Raw genomic sequence first — 20,106 nt, forward strand, 5'->3', positions numbered from 1 at the left:
GCAGGAACGTTTGACTCTGAATTTAAAACCTCACAACCTGAGTACAAACAAAACAAAGATGCATTGCATTGTCTGTACAAATAGTGTTAACGTTTATCTGTGTTCACTCTTCTTTGAATAGTATTTGGTTGTAGGATGTTACTGCCCTGTGCATACCAGTGAAACATAACTTCATTTATCTGTCTCCACCTCTAAGATCTGGAAGCCGGGAGTGTGCAGGTTCTGCCCAGGCGGTTTGCGTTCCTGATTGGCCGTGAGCTGGTGACCCTGCTCGGGCTGGAGCGTGCCCGTCCCTCATTGCAACTCGTCTAAATAGGTTGCATTTAGATCATATAATTTTTAAACTTTTTTCTTACCATAGTATGCAGAAAAAGCAGGGAAGGCAGACATGCAGAAGTGACTTTATAGATTTGTGAGGCATTAGTAAATGAGTTGTTCCCTCACTAACTTAAAGTAAAAAAAAATAGATCTAATTTTGGGGTGTTGTGTACTTCATATGAAAAATTCAAAGGCTTAGGATTTTTTAGTGACTGAGAAGAAAATAGTTGAAAGGGCATATTTCTGTTCTGAAAGGTGACATTATTATTATTACAAGGTGAGCTATTCAAGGACCTGAAGTGGCTGAGAACTTGTGGAGACAGTGAACTTTTCCCTTCCTTTTCCTAACGATTCCCTCCTTTTCCTGTTCAGGAAGCACCTGACGTAGACCCACGCCAGTCAGCCTTGTCTGCTGCGTGCCTGAGCTTCCAGTGTTCCAGGCAGAAATGAGACTTTCGAGGACGTTGAGACCCTTTCACACCTTAAATTTGAAGTTACATCAGATATAATTTGCTTTAAAGCTATGCAGATGCCTAGCGTTCTTGATTTTTGTCGTTTGTTTTTCTTGCAGTCAGAGACTGGAAATACGAGCGCAGGTCGCCGATGCGTTCCTGTCCAAGTTCCAGCTGACGTCTGAAGAAATGAGCGTCCTCCGGGGCACGAGAGAAGGACCTGTGACCGAGGTGCCCTGCTCTCGCTGTAATCGTTCGAAGCGTAGCAGTTAGACGTCATAGAGACATTTTTTTAAGGCTTTATTTTTCCATCTAAAAAAAAAAAAGGTTTGGTTTGAAATGTTTTTAAATTCGGAAGTTAAGATGCGTATTTTAGATCGTCTTATTTTTTCAAAACGATACATGTATATTGTTTTAGAAGAGTAAAGGCTTATAAAGAAAAACTACATCACACCTCCGTCTCTCTTAAGTCCTTTGTCAACCATTTCCAACCTTGTTAATTGCTTGTTTTATAAATTATTCTGGATCTACAGTTAAAAAGAATATGCTTTACTTATCTAATTAGCTATTTTCAGTTGACTTCCTGTCATGAAATAGGGGTATTCGTCCTCCCCCCAGCCCCCTCCTGCGCACACATTGTCTCCTTCACACCTCACGGTGCAGTTACGTGGCATTTTCTGTTTTCACCACAGTGGCGTGACAATGATTACATGTTCTTTATTTCACGACTTTCTGTCTTTCCTGGAATTGACAATTCCTTATCTTTTCTTCTAATTAATTGTTTAACTCCTGCCATTCTTTCCAAACTGATACAGGACTGTAAAAACTCTCAAAATGCTAACCAGTAGGGAAAAATGTTCTTTTTTATCCTCAAAGGACATTCTGGTGTTTCCAGAAAGGACTCTTAGTCACCTGACTGGGAGGAGCTGTAAACCTCCACCGCGCGTGTGGTCACGCTGGGTTCTGAGGGCGGGAGGTGTGGAGTGAGGTCGCCCGGGTGGCTCTCGTGGATGTCACTGCTGCGTACCGTCTGGGCTGGAGCGGAACCAGCCACCAGCGTGGAGGGAGTCACGTGGCTGTGAGAGTTCTGGGGACATTGCTCACTGGTGTTTGCCGCCCTCCTAGTTTGAGGGGCTTTGCGCATCCCAAACGTTCGACCTCTCCCCTCTCCTCCACTGGGCAGGCATAATGAATGGCATCAGAGGAGGGTTTTTTTTTTTTTTAAATTTTGTTCATCAAAGAAAAATAACACATCATTGTTTTCACAGTTCGAACACTATTTGGTTATCTGGAAACTAAGGCTGCAATATATTTTTCTAAAGGAAAAAAAATCTTGGGGTTCAGACTCCGTCAGCTCTTGTATATTTATTGAGCATCTTTTATACATCAGCTTTGAAGTCTGCTCTTCGATGGGGGTGAGAACAGGTATATAAAAAGATATATAAAACGTCATCTTCAGTGATGAGAAAGCCACGCGTGACCAGGCCGTAAGATGCGTGACACGTAGCACGCTGCCCTTGCACAGTCGTCCTTGGGCCTGCAGTTCCTTTCTCAGAGGCCAGGCTCCCTGAGGCCAGGGCTTTGTGTGCCTACAGCTAGCATGCCCCTGGGCATGGGGCAGACACGGAACACGTACGTTTCAGTGTGGAAACTTCGTTACACTTCACATAAAAATTTAGAGAAAGGTGTGATCAGTGTAGGGAGGATGAGAGCAGGTGAAAATGTGATTTTCCTTTGCGGTGATATTTCAGTGTAGAATAATGTAACTTTACCCCAAAACATGGAAATTTTATAGTTGCGTTTTTAATTTTAAAGGATTTTTTCAAGGCGTTGGGAAGAGTGAAACAGATTCACAATGATGTCAAAGTTCTCTTGCGTACGAATCAGCAAACAGCGGGGTGAGTAGCCTTTTCAGTTCATGATCGCGTTGCCTCTTAAATTTCCAAAATTTAAAAAACAGTCTAGCTTCTTATTGAAACTGCTTGACATTTTGTGAAATAAAAGTTTAATCTTTATTTTTGGATAAGGAGAGAGTTATATCCTGATATGTAAAACAGCAATTAGATAGCTAAGTGACCGTATTAAAAGTAGACATTTGTTTAATTACAAAAAAATTGAAAAATCGGTCCATAAAATGATAAAAAGCTAACCTGCTGTAGCTAACATCTTGTAATTAAATAAAATAATTAGGTTCTTAGATGTAGCTGCTGACTGAAAGTTTAAATTATAATAAATCTTTGTTTCTAGTTTAGAAATTATGGAGCAGATGGCCTTGCTTCAAGAAACAGCTTACGAAGGACTTTACCGATGGGCCCAAGGTGCGTGGTCTCTCTCGTGTGTTCCGGGGCCGTGAATGTCAGGGTTAGGGGTTTTTATTTCACGTGGTCCTAATTTGACATCATATTCTTATTTTAGTTATCAAAAAGTGCTTTTAAAAAGAAAAATAGACTCTGCATTTGAACATGTTGTCTTCGTGTTTGTATCATGAACATCTACCATCAGTCAAACAGTATGTCGATTAAGGATGAGAATAAAAAAATAAAGTCAGTGCTTCTAGATTATTTAATCTAGATTAGGTTATTTTAAAGTCAATTGGACATCTCTTGTTATTTACGTGACCGTATTATAAATGAACTAATTTTCTTTTGCCGCTGTAACCAGCTGCCACAGACTTAACGGCTAATGACAACGGCTAGTGCTCTCTTGTAGTCCCGTGGATCAGGAGTCAGACGCGACTCTCAGCACCCTAAAATGAAAGTGCGGGGGCGGGGGCCATGTTGGCAACATGTAGTTCCTCGAGTCTGTAGGACTGAGGTCTGAGCTTCCTTGCTGGCTGTCACCCAGTGCCTTTCCCAGTGTCTGGAGGCTGCTTGCATCGTGGGCTGTGGCTTCTTCCTCCATCTGGAAAGCCAGCAGGAGAGGCCCAAGGCAGTCTCACTTTGAATGTCTCTATTCTGCCAGCCTCTTCCACTTTATGTCCTGTGTGATTACCTTGGACCCACTCAGGAGTTCGGGGAGATTACCTCGTTTTAGGGTCACCTTAATTCCATCTGCAGAGTCTTTGCCGCATAAGGGAACCTGTTTGCAGCTTCCAGGGACCAGGCTGTCTTCGCAGGGCCGTTTTTGCATCTACCAGAAGTGGTTTATTGGCTCTAGTTTTATTTTAAAATGTTCCGGTAGATTCATGAAACTGCCCGTTGGAACCAAAGAACCAAGGAAGACAGTTAAGATGGCAGGGACGGGACAGGCAGGGACGGGACAGGCAGGAACGGGACAGACAGGGACGGGACAGGCGCGCAGGGTTTTCCAAGGTGTTACCAGCTGGAAGGAGGAGGGGTTAAACCGCGCTAAGCAGTGTCCCTTCTGTGCACTGCGAAAACCTGTTTATCTGTCTGGTTCACGTGATTTCATCTTTTTCTCCAAAACGTGTCTCTTTACCTCCTGTTCGCACTGTCTGCTCCTGTCTGGAGTGCTGTCTGCGTTCTCTCTCTGCATCCAAGTCCTCCCTCCATCTCCCTAGCCAGACTTGGGTTCTGCACCGTCCCGTGTGTCCGTGATGGCACGATGCGCTGTGACTGCCCCCGAACACTCACTGTTGAGATGCTTAGATGCTCGCTGGGCATTCAGTGCTCACCGCGCTGTGACTCCTTTTCATATGTGTTTACCGTTGGTCTCCAGTTAGAGTCCTTTCTCAAAGGCGAGGCCATTGCCTCAGATTTCTTTGTTCTCCCACGACACCTAACGACGGTCCCAGGCTGTGAGCTTGACTCCCGGGGCCTGTGAGGCGCTCGGATTCACACGTGCCTGCTGCAGCCAGAACACAGTGCGAGGTCCTCACACACCAGGTGCTTGGGGATCCCGGACAAGTTCGAAGCTCTTCTAATACAGCAGACGCTCATTGGGTATTTAATGGTTAAGACTAGAATAGTAACATAAAGAAAATTGATGTAGAGTTTTTAAAAGTTTAGAATCTAAGCTTGCCTAACTTTAACAAGGGTTATAATGTTAATTACTTTGCAGGTGAATGCAGAGCATTGACCCAAGAATCCTGTGACATTTCCCCAGTATTGACTCAGGCAATGGAAGCCCTGCAGGACAGACCTGTCTTATATAAGTTGGTGACTTTTTCCTAATTTAAAAAACCTACTTTTTCTTCGATGATTTACATTAACTTTCAGTATTATCAAGTTCATGTACAGCAGTTTGAGTAATATGAATAACTGTTATTTTCACCTCATCACGTGTACATCAGCACTGGCATCCATTCGTTTGCGTGTCACGTGCTCCAGAGAGCAGTATGGAGGGGAAACCGAGGTCGCCCCGTATCTAGACTACCTCTTATGTTAGGAATTTTCCCCGATCTGTCATCTCGCTGACTACCTTGGAATTCAGAGTAAAACTCCTGTAGCAGCCGTGCCCTGGAGAGCAGGTCAGGTAGAGGGCCGGGAAATGCAGAGATGAACAAAGAAAATTTTAAATCAGGATTCTATTCATAGGATTCAAGAAAAGGTCCACCTTTGACCTTGTAAGTTAGGCCAGCCAAGAGATGTGATGATGTTTTAGGTGAGAGCCTATGCATTAGCTTCTTTACATGTTTTTATTATTCTGCGTTTTATTTCTCATATAAAATAGAAGGAAATGCTTTTTAATTCCTGGAATAGTATGAAAATTGGAACACCAAGTGCAGAGTTGTCATTCAGGAGGCAGACGGCGGGGGCTTCTACGTGGCGTCGGACCTGCCCTGCGCCCTGCCTTTCCGGCGCTGCTCAGGTCTCCAGAGGGGCCCATTGCTCCACTTTCTGCCTGGGCCGCAGCATAGCCTGTCGTCAGGTTCTAGATCACAAACACCGGTGTGAAAATCGCATCCCGGAGCTAGCGACAGCGCTTCCTGTGTGATCAGCAGAGTCCCAGGTGCTGGACACAGCAGCAGTGAAACAGACCTCCAGTCGCTTTATTTTAGGGAACCAACTAGAACACACCCATTTTAATGACTATGTTAATTGTTGTTACAGAGGCCACGTGTGAGGCGTGCGGCTCAAGTATTCCGTGGTGGGGGCGGGGCGGGCATTAGGGAAAGCTGCCTTGGGGAAGGAGGCGAAGTGAGTTCTGAAGGATTAACAGGCATTTTCCGGGAAGAAGGGGCTGCGAGCGTGTGCTAGGCTGAGGGGTCCAGGCTGAGGGGTCCAGGCTGAGCATCCCAGGCTGAGGGGCACGGCAGCTGCAAGCCAAAGTCCAGGAGGGACTTGCACCTTGAGCAGTTAATTGTGAATCTTGCCCTGGCTGTGCCGTTCATGGCAACCACCAGATGGCACTGTGTGAATTTTTTCAGTCGTGTGTAATAATGGCTTCTCCATAGGTATCAGGTACAAGAAAACGTCAGTTATTGAAGCCTTTGTAGAAAGTCAACATACTTAGTGTTTGTTAGGTAATATATAGCTGAGATGCTAATGCATTATTCTGATAACTCAGTATAGAAATTTCTTTAAGAAATTTAAGTGGAAATGAAAAAATTGATGTCCTTCATAATATCAATTATTCAAAAATGTAGTCATACATACAATACTGATTTTTTCATTCTTCATATATTTCTTGTGTTTCTTAGGATTTTATACTGTTTTATCTTTTGGTTTCGACCAGAATTTATTTTACTATAGTTAGATATAAAAATCAGGGATTTTAATTTTTAATTTTAACTAGAGGCATTTTAGAATACATAATTTTATCATTCATCTTTGTAAAGCTGCATTTTGCGTTTTTGACCTTTATTGGAAAAGAATCTGTTTTTGGTCAAAGAAGTTTTCTTCTTTCTCTGGGAAGAGATGCTTCATGTCTGCAGATGCCACTGATGGTTAATTGTAGCTCCTACTGTTCTTGCTTCCAGTCATATCTGTTATTGCAGTAGGGTTAACACTAACATTAAAGTTTATTGATATTTCACAGTATTATACAGATTAGATTCCACACTCAGGCTTGATGATTGCCCCTATTTAAAATGCCAGTGGTTTCTCACATACAATGTGGTCACAGTGAACAGTCCTGGAAACAGCCGGTACATGACTTCTGGTTATTGTGGTTGGTGGGTCCTAAGAGTAAGGGTTAGTTTTATATATTTAAAAAGTTAGAAGTTTGTGAATTTTGTGCCATGATAGGTAGTCATTGGATCAAAAGTCATTTCATGGAATTGGCAGTCATTTAAAGAAATGTGTTTTTTACACGCAACATTTTTAATTTAAGGGAAAAAATGGAAGTAAGCATTTTGGTTTTAATTTGTTCTTTAAAAATAGAAAGTGAATGCAAGGCAGCTGTGCAGTTTAGCAAAACCTTGTGTTTTCATCTCGACGTCTTGCTAGTATGTCACTGCAGGGAATTTGAAAATCATTTCCATTCCACTGAAAACATGCACAAAGAATTAGGATCAGGTTACTAGTGAACAGTCCTTTTCAAACAATGCAGATTTTTTATTAAATCAGTAGCATTTATTAAAGGAAGCAGTATAGCCTAGGAAATTAATTCTTTGGAAATTTTTGAGAAGTTTTGATAAATTTATAGGTAGAGTAATGAAATAATTTTTAATAGCTAGTCTATTAGAATATCGTTTAGGGATTTAAAAGTTAATGGGTGTAGAATCTGCTGACATTGGACTGTTAAATTCGTTTTGTTTTCCTGGGTACATTTTTAAAAGAGGACTTTGGGTCGGGCGAGGGGATACAGCCATGATGGGACGCGTGTTGATTTTAATCGCAGAAGTGGGTGCCGTGGAAACCCCGAACCACTCTGTAGTTTCACCCCGAGTTGTCTGACCCCCAGTTCAAAGCTGCCCTACTCTAAAAATTCCTTCACCTTAGAAAGCCTCCCCCCGCCCCTTTTCAACCACAACCGATGGCATGTAATACGTGTCAAAGGAATTTATTTGCTCTGTATGCCTAGGTGGTCAGTAAATTTAAGAAACAGATATGTTTAATATTGGAGTCAAAATAAGCTTTTAAATATGGATAATATGTGTGGGGAAGATTTTGGTGGTAAATTGTGATAACATGTGTAGAGGACAGGTTTTCAGTGTAGAAGGAAAGTTCTCGTGTTTTGGATCGCAGTGGTCATCAGCCTCTGGTCATCAGCCTCTGGGGCCTGGCGTGAGCAGGGCGTCGAGCCTGACCCTGCCGGGCCCCGACGCCCGCCTTGCCTTGCTTTCCGCTTTGACCAGATCCACTGCTTTTTTATTATTATTATTGCCACTGCCCCTGTGATTGAGCCCAGATCCCAGCGTTCTTTCTTATGAGCAGTGAAAATATGTACCTTTAGATCGATATTTCATTGCGATCTTATTTCATTAGCATTTTTGGTTGTCGTTTAAAAACGGTATTGCTTGAGAGAGTTGCGCCAAGACGCGTCCGCCGTCTGGCTGGTCACGGAAATTGCAGGACTGGCTGAGTGTCCCTGTCAGGAGGAAGCGCGGCACCCTGCCCATAGCCCGTGTCTCGCAGGTACACCCTGGATGAGTTCGGGACAGCCCGGAGGAGCACGGTGGTGCGCGGCTTCATCGACGCGCTCACTCGCGGGGGTCCCGGTGGCGGGGGCGCGCCCAGACCCATCGAGATGCACTCCCACGACCCCCTGAGGTACGGCGGCCCACGCATTGGGGACAGCGTTGGGGCGTGCGACGGTCTTCTGAAGGGACTCTCTACTGACGCTCAGTTTTTCATCAGGTACGTGGGCGACATGTTGGCTTGGCTCCATCAGGCGACGGCTTCTGAGAAGGAACACCTGGAGGCTCTGCTAAAGCAGGTGACCGCGCAAGGTGGGTGTCCGGCTGGCTGTGCTGGCGCCTCAGCCGGCAACTGACGCCCGCACCGTCCTCTCCGCGGAGATAGGCTTGTCACCTCCGAGGTGTAGGACAGCCAGTAAAGCCCCCTCTCCGAGCCTCCCCTCCTGCTGCCGACGCACCGTGTCCTCGTCACCTTCATCCTGTCACACAGCTGCTCGCACCTTTGCCGTGGGCCCTGCGACCGTCCACGTCAAGCCTGGACTCCTTTGCTTACAAGGCACGTCTGGGCGCCTTGGCCTGCGCTGTCCCAGGCCTTCCTGGCCTCGGCGCTCACAGGGCAAAAGGCCGTGTCCTCGTCACTTTATCTGTGCGTAAACAGGCCGAGTGACTTGCTTATTTACGTCACTTTCTTCAATTATTAATATATTTTAGTCTTTTTTTTCCCTGCGACTCATATATTTACACTTTTTTATCAAGAAATAATGTTCATTTTATTAATCAGTCCAGTGAAATAACAGGACTCTAGACTCAGATATTAACATAATTAGAAATGTCATAAGAGATGTCAAACTTAAAATATTATTAAGGTTATTTTAAATGTTATTAGCGCCATTTCTCATATGTATTACTGTGTGTTAGTTTTTTGAAGGTATGCGAAGCAAAGTGTAATATGGAAAAAGTTTTCCAGTTACGTTATAATTAATTGCAGGTGTTGAAGAAAATATTCAGGAAGTGGTCGGGCATATCACTGAGGGTGTGTGCAGGCCTCTGAAGGTAAAACCTTTTGTTTTTATGTACGTTATGTAGTATCTGGTCAAATTACTGCCTAATTATGAGTGTAAAGGCACAGATACCAGCTTGAATTAAAGCTGTAACGTTGCCATATGAACACATTAATGTTCCTACAGGATAATAAGATACTTTTAAAAATAATCATTGTCAATTTTCTAAGAAAGAAAATTTGAAGTATTCTCAGTTTGTATTATTGACTTATTGTTTACCTTTTATGTTTCTCATAGTAATTACTTAATGAGTTGAGAAAAAGTCTACTGAATTGAAATAACTAATCTATGAATCCGTAACAGAAATTTGCTAAGAACATATTCCGTTTATTTTATTGCTTCAAGTATAATAAGTTTTTGTTATAGTAATGAATAATGTTAAATCCAGCAATAAAATAATGACATGTATGTGTCATTATCTTTACTAGTTATAGTATAGGGACCGGAACTTTGAGTCAGATGTATGTTAGAATTCCCACTTGGCCACTTAACGGTGTTCACTTGTTCAGTTGCCTGACTCTGCTGCACCTGACTCTGCTCACGCTGGACCTGTGGAAGAAGCGACCCACTGTCAGGGGCAGTTGGGACTGGCCGAGCAAACGGTGCAGACAAAGCGCGTAGTCCCTGGCATCTGCTGGGCCTGCCACAGATGCTGCGTTTCTTTATCGATGATTTTACAATACTTTGCAATTGCTGGTTTACTTTTCCTCGTTGACCAACTTCAGTTTACTATATAGAAATTAAAATCCAGAAGTTATGATTTATTCTTAGTAAGAAGTAAGTTATAAAACTAATTTTTTGTTGTTGTCGTTTTTAGGGTTTTCTTTAATATTTTGTACCAGGCAAGGAAACCTCAGAGGACACACCTTGTGACTTTATTTTTGTTTTCTTATCTCCTTTTGTTTTCCCTATGGCTATTGGCTTTTGCCGAAAATGGTTGGCCTCTCGTATAACCGTCGTAAGACAGAGTATACAGACCAACCAATCTTGGTGTATTACACATAAATCTCCTGGTTTTTCAGACTTCCTCTGTCGTTTCCAGTGAAGCTGAAAAAAGGCTACTTTTTCTCAAAACATTTGTGTGTGTGAAAAGAGGTGAAAGTTGTTTTTCTTTTTCTCCTTCCTTCCTCACTTCCTTCCCACTTTTTCTTTCTTTCTTTCTTTCTTTCCCTCCCTCCCCTCCTTTCCCACGTTCTTTCTCAAGGGAGTCAGAATGAAGAGTATTTACCTGATGCTTGAAACTTCTAGAAGGCAGGTTGCCGGATGGCTGAGAGGTGTTCCAAACCCACTAGGGAAGAGCTCTCCATCTGCAGATGATCCTTTATATTTTAACCTAATAGTTATATTAAAGTTCAGAAAAATCACTTTTTAAATTATAGTATATAACTTTAAGTTCCTACTGAGGCCTTCTATTTAGAAAGAGATTATAATAGGAAAATTATGGTTTTGAAATTCAAATGCTATCCGTCATCTATAATATTGTGATAGTTTGTTGGACTAATACCTTATGCCAGCAGATGTATCAGTTTCATAAACATTAATGAAAAGTTCAATTAATTTCTATAAGAGGTTTTCATATGCTCATATATGTACATTTATAACATTTTAGCACATCACATTTGTTGGCATTATGACATATTCCAAAATCTTAAGTACAGAGAAATTTCACCTTTTAAAAGCATTTATTAAACATCTGTTGTGTAGGTACTATTCTGCCAGATAACGCAGACGTGTAAAAGAAGCAGGAAACACAATGTTTGTGTTTAGAGTCTAGTTAGGAAACAAGACACAATGTAAGCAGCAGCTTCAGAACAAATACAATATGTAAATCAGCAAATATCAGTGTGGTTTAGATTATATTCATTAATCGGGGAATACAAAGTAAAAGATCAGCGAGAGATTGAATTTAGATTCCTAGCAGTTAATCTTAAGCCAGATCAAGTTAATCTTGAACTTGATCTGATAATGCCCTGGGAATCTTATAATTAGACAAATCTGTTGGTCCTAGTTTAAGATTTGTCTGTTTTCCTATTCGCTAATTAATATAAAAAGAAACTGGATTTAATAGTTTCAAGATAAAAACTCTTTTCTTTTTTTCTGAACGTTTGGTGAGAGTGCCGAATATTTTCACTGAGGGTCTTTTTAGGAATGTAACAGTTGCTTTGCGACTTAGTGCTGTATTAAATTCTATAATACACTGGTGAAAAAAAAATCATTCTTATCATTGTATTATTTGTGGTAGCAACTGTGTTGAGCCAAATTCTGCAGGTAATGCATCATTTTTTGTAGAGTATATATATCTGTGTTAAAATGTTTCTGTTATTTTACCACCCCTCAATGGTTTAATATTCAGAAATTTAGAAGGAATTTTGTGATTTCTACAATATTAAAATTTTACCATTTTTAATGCTATTTATAACGTGATTAATGAAGAAAAGTTTTGCTTTTAAGAAATGTTTTATATTTTTCTCACATTTTTAATAGGTTCGAATTGAACAGGTAATAGTCGCCGAACCTGGGGCAGTTTTATTGTATAAAATTTCTAATCTCCTTAAATTTTACCATCATACGATCAGGTAAGTGGAATGGTTAAGTGTGCTTGTCAAATCCTATGTGATAGGATAGAACACAGTGCGAGATTTTTTTGTTGTCACTATTTACATGACTAAATATAACCAGTAGAACCTCCGTGTGAGTCAGTGAACCTTGTGAACCATCGTATGCATGTTATATATGCTGTTCTTTGAGTCCATTCTTTCTGCCTTCTTCCCAAACATAACTATACACACGCATACTCACATATGTACACGCACAACTCAGGTCACAGTGTAAGTCTGTAACAGCACTGCGTTAGTGAGAGAGAGCCATGGCTCCTAAAGCAACTATGTGTTATACTCGGAATAAGGCCCAGTAAGTGAAATGTCTTAATCTGGATGTAAGTACCATAATCATTATTTAACATTTAGTTTTCTATTAGTGACAAAACAGAACTATAGCTTTGTCTTATCTAAATAAAAGCTACTTCATCTTATTAGGAACCACTTGTCTTATTTTAAATGTAATCCTTAACTGCAAAATTTGCATTCCTTTTTGCTTTGCATAAATGCATTAATGGTGTACACTCGAGCTTTGTTTTAAATGTCACCATAAGATGTTATGTGTATAGCTGTGCTAAAACAATGTCCTTTCAAGCTTTACTTTTGATAGTTTCCAAATTAGTCCATTAAGACATGATTTAAAAATTACTTTTTACCCAGTATGACAGTATCAGGAACAGAAGCCAGTTGTTAAGACCCAGGAGAATTATTGGGACTAGCAGAGCGGGCGAGGCACAGGCCCCTGGGTGGCCGAGCAGCCACAGGGCTGGCAGGGCATGGGGTTCCCTTCCTCTCGGTGGCCGGGGCTCAGCAGCCAGAACAGCACAGCTGAGAGATGGATTCCACATCCTGTGGGTAAATCTTCAGACAAAGCTAACAAGCCACAAAACTGACCAGAGATAGGATTTGGGTCAGTCCTCTAAAATTTTAGATAGAAATTTATCAAAATTTATGACTCAAAAGCAATAAGTTAGTTTCAGTTGTACCGGCGTAGGCTTCCTAAACTAAGAGGGTGATACATACTTAGAAAATACAAGTGCTGGAAGCAGCCAACACAGCTAATGCTCTATCACGCAGCGATAGTATAGAACAACTCGTAAGTATTGAGTAAGGCCTATAACGGTACTGCATGACATTTGTTATTTATTTGAAGATAATCTAAATCAGTTTCTAATGTAGAGATGAAAAGAATAAAATCATTTTGATTCCAAACATCCTAATAGGCTTTTTAGGCTTTGAGAATTACAGTTTTTAAAATATTTAAAATCACATTCAGTATATGAATTAGGAAAGTAAAGTTTGGAATTGTTTTATACATGTTTATCTCACAACCTGGCAAAAATGGGAAATCCCATTGGTCGGGTCCAAGAAATGTTCTTGTAATTGCATGTTGAGAATTACAGAAAGTGCTAATAATCATTTCAAAATGTTATCAGATTTTTCATAATTAATCTAAATATGCCGCTATTTAGGTAGCTGTATAAAACTTGGAAAACTTTATAAATGTGTTATTGATATGGTACGAAAGTTTTAATTAAAAGAATAACTCAGTATTAATAAAATTTAAATGTTTTATCAATAGAGCTATTGATGGAATGTTTTCCTTAAAATTAGATCTTCTTGGATAAATAAGACATGTGTTTATTGTAATAGAGGAAAAGCAGAAATATGGCTTTGCATTTTATGAGTGTCTGTTCTCACCCATTATTCTAAAAGAGGTTATGAAGTATCGAAGACATAGTAGTTTTTTTCATTTGTTCATTACCTAACTCAAAAGGAAAAAAAAATCTGTCATTTTTGTATGAAACTAGAGTGATCATTTTTAATTCACAGTTTATATTCTATATAAAAGCTTTTATTTAAATCTAGATCTTTCTAAAGAATTGTACTCATCTAAAGAACTGAACCGTTTTAGCCTGTTTTGCGACCTGAAATGTCCTTTGCTTTTAGTGGCATTGTTGGAAATAATGCAGCTACCTTGTTGACCACCATTGAAGAAATGCATTTGCTGAGCAAAAAGATATTCTTCAATAGCTTGAGTCTTCATGCAAGTAAATTAATGGACAAGGTACGTTTGAAAATGTAGTTCTTGAACTATGTGAGTGTGCATCTTTCACATTCGGAAATGTCGTTTTGCTGTTTTTACCCTGGTGACGATTTTTTCCCATTTCGCACAATGTTCTTTTGAGTTCTTCCTGTGGACAACAGAATACATTTTGGGGCGGCTTTCTGCATCGAGGTTTGTAGTCTGTGTTCTGGGAGCAGTACGACATCCAGTTGTAACTGGGAATAGAACCTCAAGCCCGAGTTTGATGAACATTTCTCTATAACCAAAAATTTGTAACCAAGTCAAACTTACTATAAAGGTCAGGGCTAAAATGACATACAGATTAAAAATCTGGAACTCTTTCTTACTCAGTGTTTTTTCTAAACAGCTTACTTATATTTTTACTTCCTGATGGTCCAGCTATGTCCTAATGAAATTTATGCTCCTTTGAGCTAAATACGTTAATTAATTGTGAAAACAAACATGATAACAATTCCTACCCCCACCCCCCACCCCTGCCCCCAAGTAAAACCAAATAACAGCAATGAAAACCTGGAAGTCCAGTGAGAGCTAATATTTTTAATTGAGCAGCGTATTGTGGCTGGGCCCAGAGGCATGGGTGTGTGTGATTAAGTCCTTTATTTCTGTTTCGTTATTAGAGATTCAAGTTTTTAAAGGATGCATCATTATCACCATGCTGCTGCTGCTGCTTTTTAAAAATCATCCTGTTATATCTAATAGCCTGGGTATGTTATGCACAGGTCTTGTAGTGTAGTGTGGAGCAGCCAGTAGCAACCCCGTCTAGAGTCCCTGGTCAGTTGTCATATTTTTAAACTCAGGGAGGCCTTAATAGGACTTCGCTTTCTGACACCCACACACGGCTCAGATTTATTTGGAAAAGCACCATGAATTTGTGGAGCTGGGTTATTAATCTTGGGTTTTTTCCTGTTGTATGTATTTCTGTTTGCACCAGAAGTTTACTAACAATCAGTCAATTCTGGTTATATGTATATACACACACACACACATACACATATGTTTATATGTGTTTTTACTTAGACACGATTTTTAAAAAATCATATATGATACAGACTTTGAACATGAACAAACATATATCCAGAATACACAGAGAACTCCTAAAACTCAACAATAACAAAAAACCTGATATCACTAATTGCTAGGGAAATGCAAACCAGAACCACAATAAGATGCCCATTAGGCTGGCTACTAGCAAAAAAAAAAAAAAAGAGGAAATACAACTGTCAGCAAGGATGTGGGAGATCAGAACCCTGTGCACCATGGGTGGGAATGCACAATAGTGGAGCTGCTGTGCGGATGGTGTGGCAGTTCCTCAAAAAAAATAGAATTACCATGTGACTCAGAAATTCTCCTGGGTACATACCCAAAAGAATTGAAAGCAGGTCTCAAAGAGATAGTCACATAGCCATGGTCAGAGCAGTATTATTCATAATAGCTAAAATGTGGAAGCAGCCCAAGTGGCCATCAGTGGATGAATGGATAAACAAAATATGGCATGTACATACAGTGGGATTTTATTCAGCCTTAAAAAGGAAGGAAATTCTGATTGTGCTGTGACAGGAAAGAACCCTGAGGATATTAAGTGAAATACGCCCGTCACAAAAGACATGCTGCCCGATTCCGCCTGGATGAGGTGCTTAGTGGAATGGTAGAGAGGGAAGGTGGGATGCTGGTTCCAGGGCCGGGACGTGGGGGCTGGGGAGTTCTTGTTTAACGGGTATAGAGGTTCAGTTTCCAAGACGAAGAGAATTCCAGAGATGGTTGCACAGCAGGATGACTGTGTTTAGTGCCTTTGAACTGTGCACTTAAAAATGGTGAAGACGGTTAAATAAATGAATAAATTTCTGTGCTCCAGCTCACAAGGGTGTCCATCAATACCAGTTATTTGAACAACTTCCTTTCTGTTTCCCTGTGGTCCATTGTTATGTTGCCATCACCGTTAACTCTCTCGTGCCCTTGACGTTCTGTCACACATACCTGCAAGGCCTCCGTGGTGCCCAGCGGTCCTCCGTGTCCTTAGCCAGCCACCCGCGTTCTCTTTCCTTTCGCTGTTGGCTCAGCTCTGCCAGACTGCCTCCTACGAAAGGGGCCAGCCTTGCTCGCGTTGTCCAGGCATTGAAAAGCTCTCTCCCAGCGTGATGAGCAAAAAGTCTTCTCTCTTTTTTTTCATTTACATTTCGCTTTTAATGAGAATTAACATTTTAAAATTATATTGGCTGTTTGTGAATTTCTTTTTCATGTTCTTTGCCACTTTTTTTACTAGGTTGTGTCTTTTTATTATCTGATAGTCTTTAGGCATTAAGAATATTAACTCATATATTACAGATATTTTCTCTAGGTCATCATTTGCCTTTTAAATTTGCCTGTGATATTATTTTCTCACATATCAGCACAATGTCACTGATGTATTATAAACTTTTGTACATAAAAATTCTTAATATAAATCCTGGTATTTTAAAATTCCTACACCTTTCTATCTACCCAACATAAGACTGTAGTCTGTTACTTGGACTTCTAAGTACCAAGTTTTGTTTCACTTACAAAATCTGACTCTATTAATATAAGTACTATGAAAAAATGTTTTTGAAAAAATTTACAGGCCCTTCTTCTTGGCCATCGTGTTGCCAGCAAATGGGGATGATGAACTTGGCACTGGCATGCCTTCCAGCTGGTGCCAGGTACCCTACTGCGCAGTTTAGATGCAGCAGGCCCATCTCGTCCTTGCAGACTCCCTCTAAAGCTCTGAAAAGTTAAATTACCGTTCCAAGGACACACAAATAAGTGGTAGATCCAGAATGTAAAATTAATCTTTTCCGCCGTCGAGCCCAGGATTTTAGTGGCAGTGTTCTACCACTTTGTGAAGTGTGGGGCCTGTGGACCGGCCTCTTGAAAATCACCTAGAGTCCTTGGTGAAAGATGGATTCCTAGGCCTCAAACCTATATACACTGAACCAGGATCTTTGAGATTTGGGCCTGAGGGGAGTGATGATTCCCAATTATACTATCGCTGGGGAAGTGCTGGTCTCTGGATTGCTTTTTTTTAGGACTTGTAGGCCATTTCAGATCTCTGAAAATATAATTCTGTAATTCAAAGACCACCAAGTTTCCTCACAATTTTTGTTAATTTTAGAAGGACAAATTCTTCTAATCGTGATATATTAATTCTGAAATAATCTAACAAAACTTCTATGTCACTTTCTGTATTGATGAAATAAGCTATTGATGAATTATTGATTTTCCAATGTGTCAGACAGTGCTTTACATCTTTTGTATGTATTATTTTACTGTGAACCGGCATTTGTTTATACATTAAAATATAGTGGGAACATATGAGCAGTGGGTAAAACATATTTTATTTTAGGTTGAACTCCCGCCACCTGATCTTGGACCAAGTTCTGCATTAAATCAGACACTCGCGTTGTTGCGTGAAGTGTTGGCATCTCATGATTCTTCAGTCGTACCATTAGATGCTCGTCAAGCGGATTTTGTGCAAGTACGTTGTAAGTTTATTTTTAATGATCGCCTATTGCTATTCTATTATACATTCTGTTGAAATTCTGGCATTTTATGACTCATATATTTTGACCATTCCTCACATTGATTTTTCCTTCAAATATTAAACAGTTCTCTTTAAAAATATTTATTCAGTTATTCTCATTTTAAAAAGTATTACGATTATTATACCACTTATTCTTTTTCTTATGTGCTTCTGTGAGTTAGCCCCCTTCCAATTCGTTTGGCATTCATTCTGAGTTTCATGAACCCAGGCCTATATCACTGATCAAGAAGTAAAAATTTTATTTTTCATTTACAGGTTTTATCGTGTGTCTTGGATCCTCTCCTCCAGATGTGTACTGTATCAGCCAGCAATTTAGGCACAGCCGACATGGCCACTTTCATGGTCAACTCACTGTACATGATGAAGACAACGCTCGCTCTGTTCGAGTTCACTGACAGACGGCTGGAAATGCTACAGTTTCAGGTTCGTTTTGCCCTAAACTGACTGCTCACTGCGATGGAATCTTTGTTCTCTATGTGACCTCAGCTAACTGGCTTTATGACCTGATTCCTCTAAATCCCTTGTTCTGGTCTGATGGAAGGCCACACACGTGTACACACACACGCGCATTCAGTATTCACTTTTAGCTTGGAGAAGTCAGTACGTGATGGGTAAGACATTGTGGTCAGACCATGGTATGAGGTGGCAGACGAAGCTTTTCTGATTGGCCTGAGCAGCTCGCTGTGGGCGCAGCCTCGGTTTCTGAACCGTGGATGACGTGCCGGTTTCAAGCTGTGTGTCCAGGGCGGAGTGTTCCAGGGAGACGTGTTATTACCTGTGTATAAACCAGTGTTAGGGAGAACGTTACAGTTCGTTATACTGATCACTCTGGTCCTTAAACCAAATGATCTCACTTAAGAGTTTGTAACATGGCTAAAAGAAAGCCTTTTATAAAATTTACCAGATTCTTAGGTTCTGATTTTGAAATAGTGATATTTTGGTAGATATAATTTTTTAAAAACTCTGGTCTGTGTCATCACAAGTGTATAAACACTTGGCAGTGGTGGTAGTAAAAATTCACTTGTAGAGTTTTTGGGTTTTTGAGGAACGAGTTTGATCTAAATTTGTGATATTTTCTAATTTCTAATTTCTTTTTTTAAGAGAAATATAGTGAAGTATGATTAATTTTCCTTGCATAACTTTTGTTTTATGTAGAATTAATAAAGTTATTTTTTAATTATTAGTTTTTACTGTATTTATCACTAATTCAACTCCAAGTTCTGCCATTTTCCTAAATCTTTTCTCAAGCTGTTCAGCTATATCAGGAGTTCATCAGTCTGTTTTATCACCAATTACCTGCGTTTCTGAAATAGTCCATAGACTTTGCCCTTGCAGGTGGCAGGCCCCCCTGTGCTGTGAGTGCTTCTTGTGCTTCTTGCATCCACACGAGCGCCATGCGTGCTCGCAGGCTGCTGGCCAGTGCCAGTCGCTTGGGCCAGCCCAGTCCGTGTGAGAGGACTGTGCCAGGACAAGGACGTGGACGCTGGCAGGCACCGCTCACTCGGCCCCCAGAGTGACAGTTGACCTTGCTGAGTAGAAGATCCTTGACTTTCAGACCTTTTTCGTTAGTCCTGTTACGCTCGTTCCACTCGTACTGAGCTGCTTCCAGGGTGTGAGTGAAACGTCCAGGCCAGTCTGCTGCCCTCTCGTCTGTGCCAGCCTGTCCCGTCCATCAGGAAGCTTGCGTGGATTTTCCTTTGAGTTCATATATTTCCACAGGACATTTTTTGATATGTCTCTTTTTACGTTGTTTCCATCTTGGACTTGTCAGAGCCATTTCTGTGTGAAGATTTAAAGCTTTCTTTTGCTCAATAAATTTTTGTTATCTTTAATTATTACTTCTCCATTGTTACTTTTTATATTCCAGAGCTCCTGTTCTTAGTTGGCTTTGTCTCCTTAATCTGTCTTCTGATTTCTTTTTAAATCTCTTCCCTTCAATTTATTTATCTGATGTTTGTCCTGATTTACTTTTCTTCTGTTTTTTTCGGGTGCTGATTTGGTTCTCACCCATAACCCTCTCGCTGCGTGTTTGTGTTTGCACATTCGTCCTTCTCAGGTTCCCAGTGGGTCTAGTTAGTCAGGACCAATTGCACGTTCTTGGGCCTTCACTGAAAAGGTAGGCACTCTGTCTTAAAGTAGTGTTACCTCAGGAAAAGGCACCTGTTCTCATTCACGTGGGTTTCCGCTCAACCCGCCCCCTCCTGTCAGCTGTGAGCGTTTTAGGAGGCTGTCTCAGTGATCGGTGTCACCTGGACAGACGAGCAGTCAGATGGCACCAGCAGTGTCTCGTGCACGGTGCCGTCACCAACAAACTGGTGAGGACCTCCGGACGCTCAGGCCCGGGCTGGTCAGTGAGGCCGCAGCGGACCCTTCCGCAGGGAGCATGCGACCCGGGCAGCTCCCTTCATGGCGTCTGCCTCCCGCAGTGCGCGGTGGCTTCCCCGGCCAGGAACAGCTCGCAGCCGGTGAGCACACTCAGGCCGTTCCCGCCAGCCAGGCCTCCTGCGGTTCCTGAGCCCGAAAGCTTCCGCTGACTTCCCCGGGCTCGTC

The 20,106-nt window shown here is 41.1% G+C and overlaps 1 protein-coding gene across 1 annotated transcript in view; it reads left to right on the top strand.

Annotated features, from left to right (window-relative positions):
- Positions 1–20,106, top strand: part of COG6 (component of oligomeric golgi complex 6) — a 48,855-nt gene that overhangs the window by 12,355 nt on the left and 16,394 nt on the right. Inside the window, 11 exon segments of the mRNA XM_006914965.3 lie at positions 890–1,001; positions 2,586–2,668; positions 3,018–3,088; positions 4,791–4,884; positions 8,252–8,386; positions 8,474–8,565; positions 9,242–9,306; positions 11,799–11,890; positions 13,862–13,979; positions 17,359–17,490; positions 17,812–17,979. Of these exon segments, the coding sequence (XP_006915027.1) occupies positions 890–1,001; positions 2,586–2,668; positions 3,018–3,088; positions 4,791–4,884; positions 8,252–8,386; positions 8,474–8,565; positions 9,242–9,306; positions 11,799–11,890; positions 13,862–13,979; positions 17,359–17,490; positions 17,812–17,979 (1,162 nt within the window).

The sequence above is a fragment of the Pteropus alecto genome, unplaced genomic scaffold (assembly GCF_000325575.1).
Source record: "Pteropus alecto unplaced genomic scaffold, ASM32557v1 scaffold35, whole genome shotgun sequence".
Classification (NCBI taxonomy): Eukaryota; Metazoa; Chordata; class Mammalia; order Chiroptera; family Pteropodidae; genus Pteropus; species Pteropus alecto.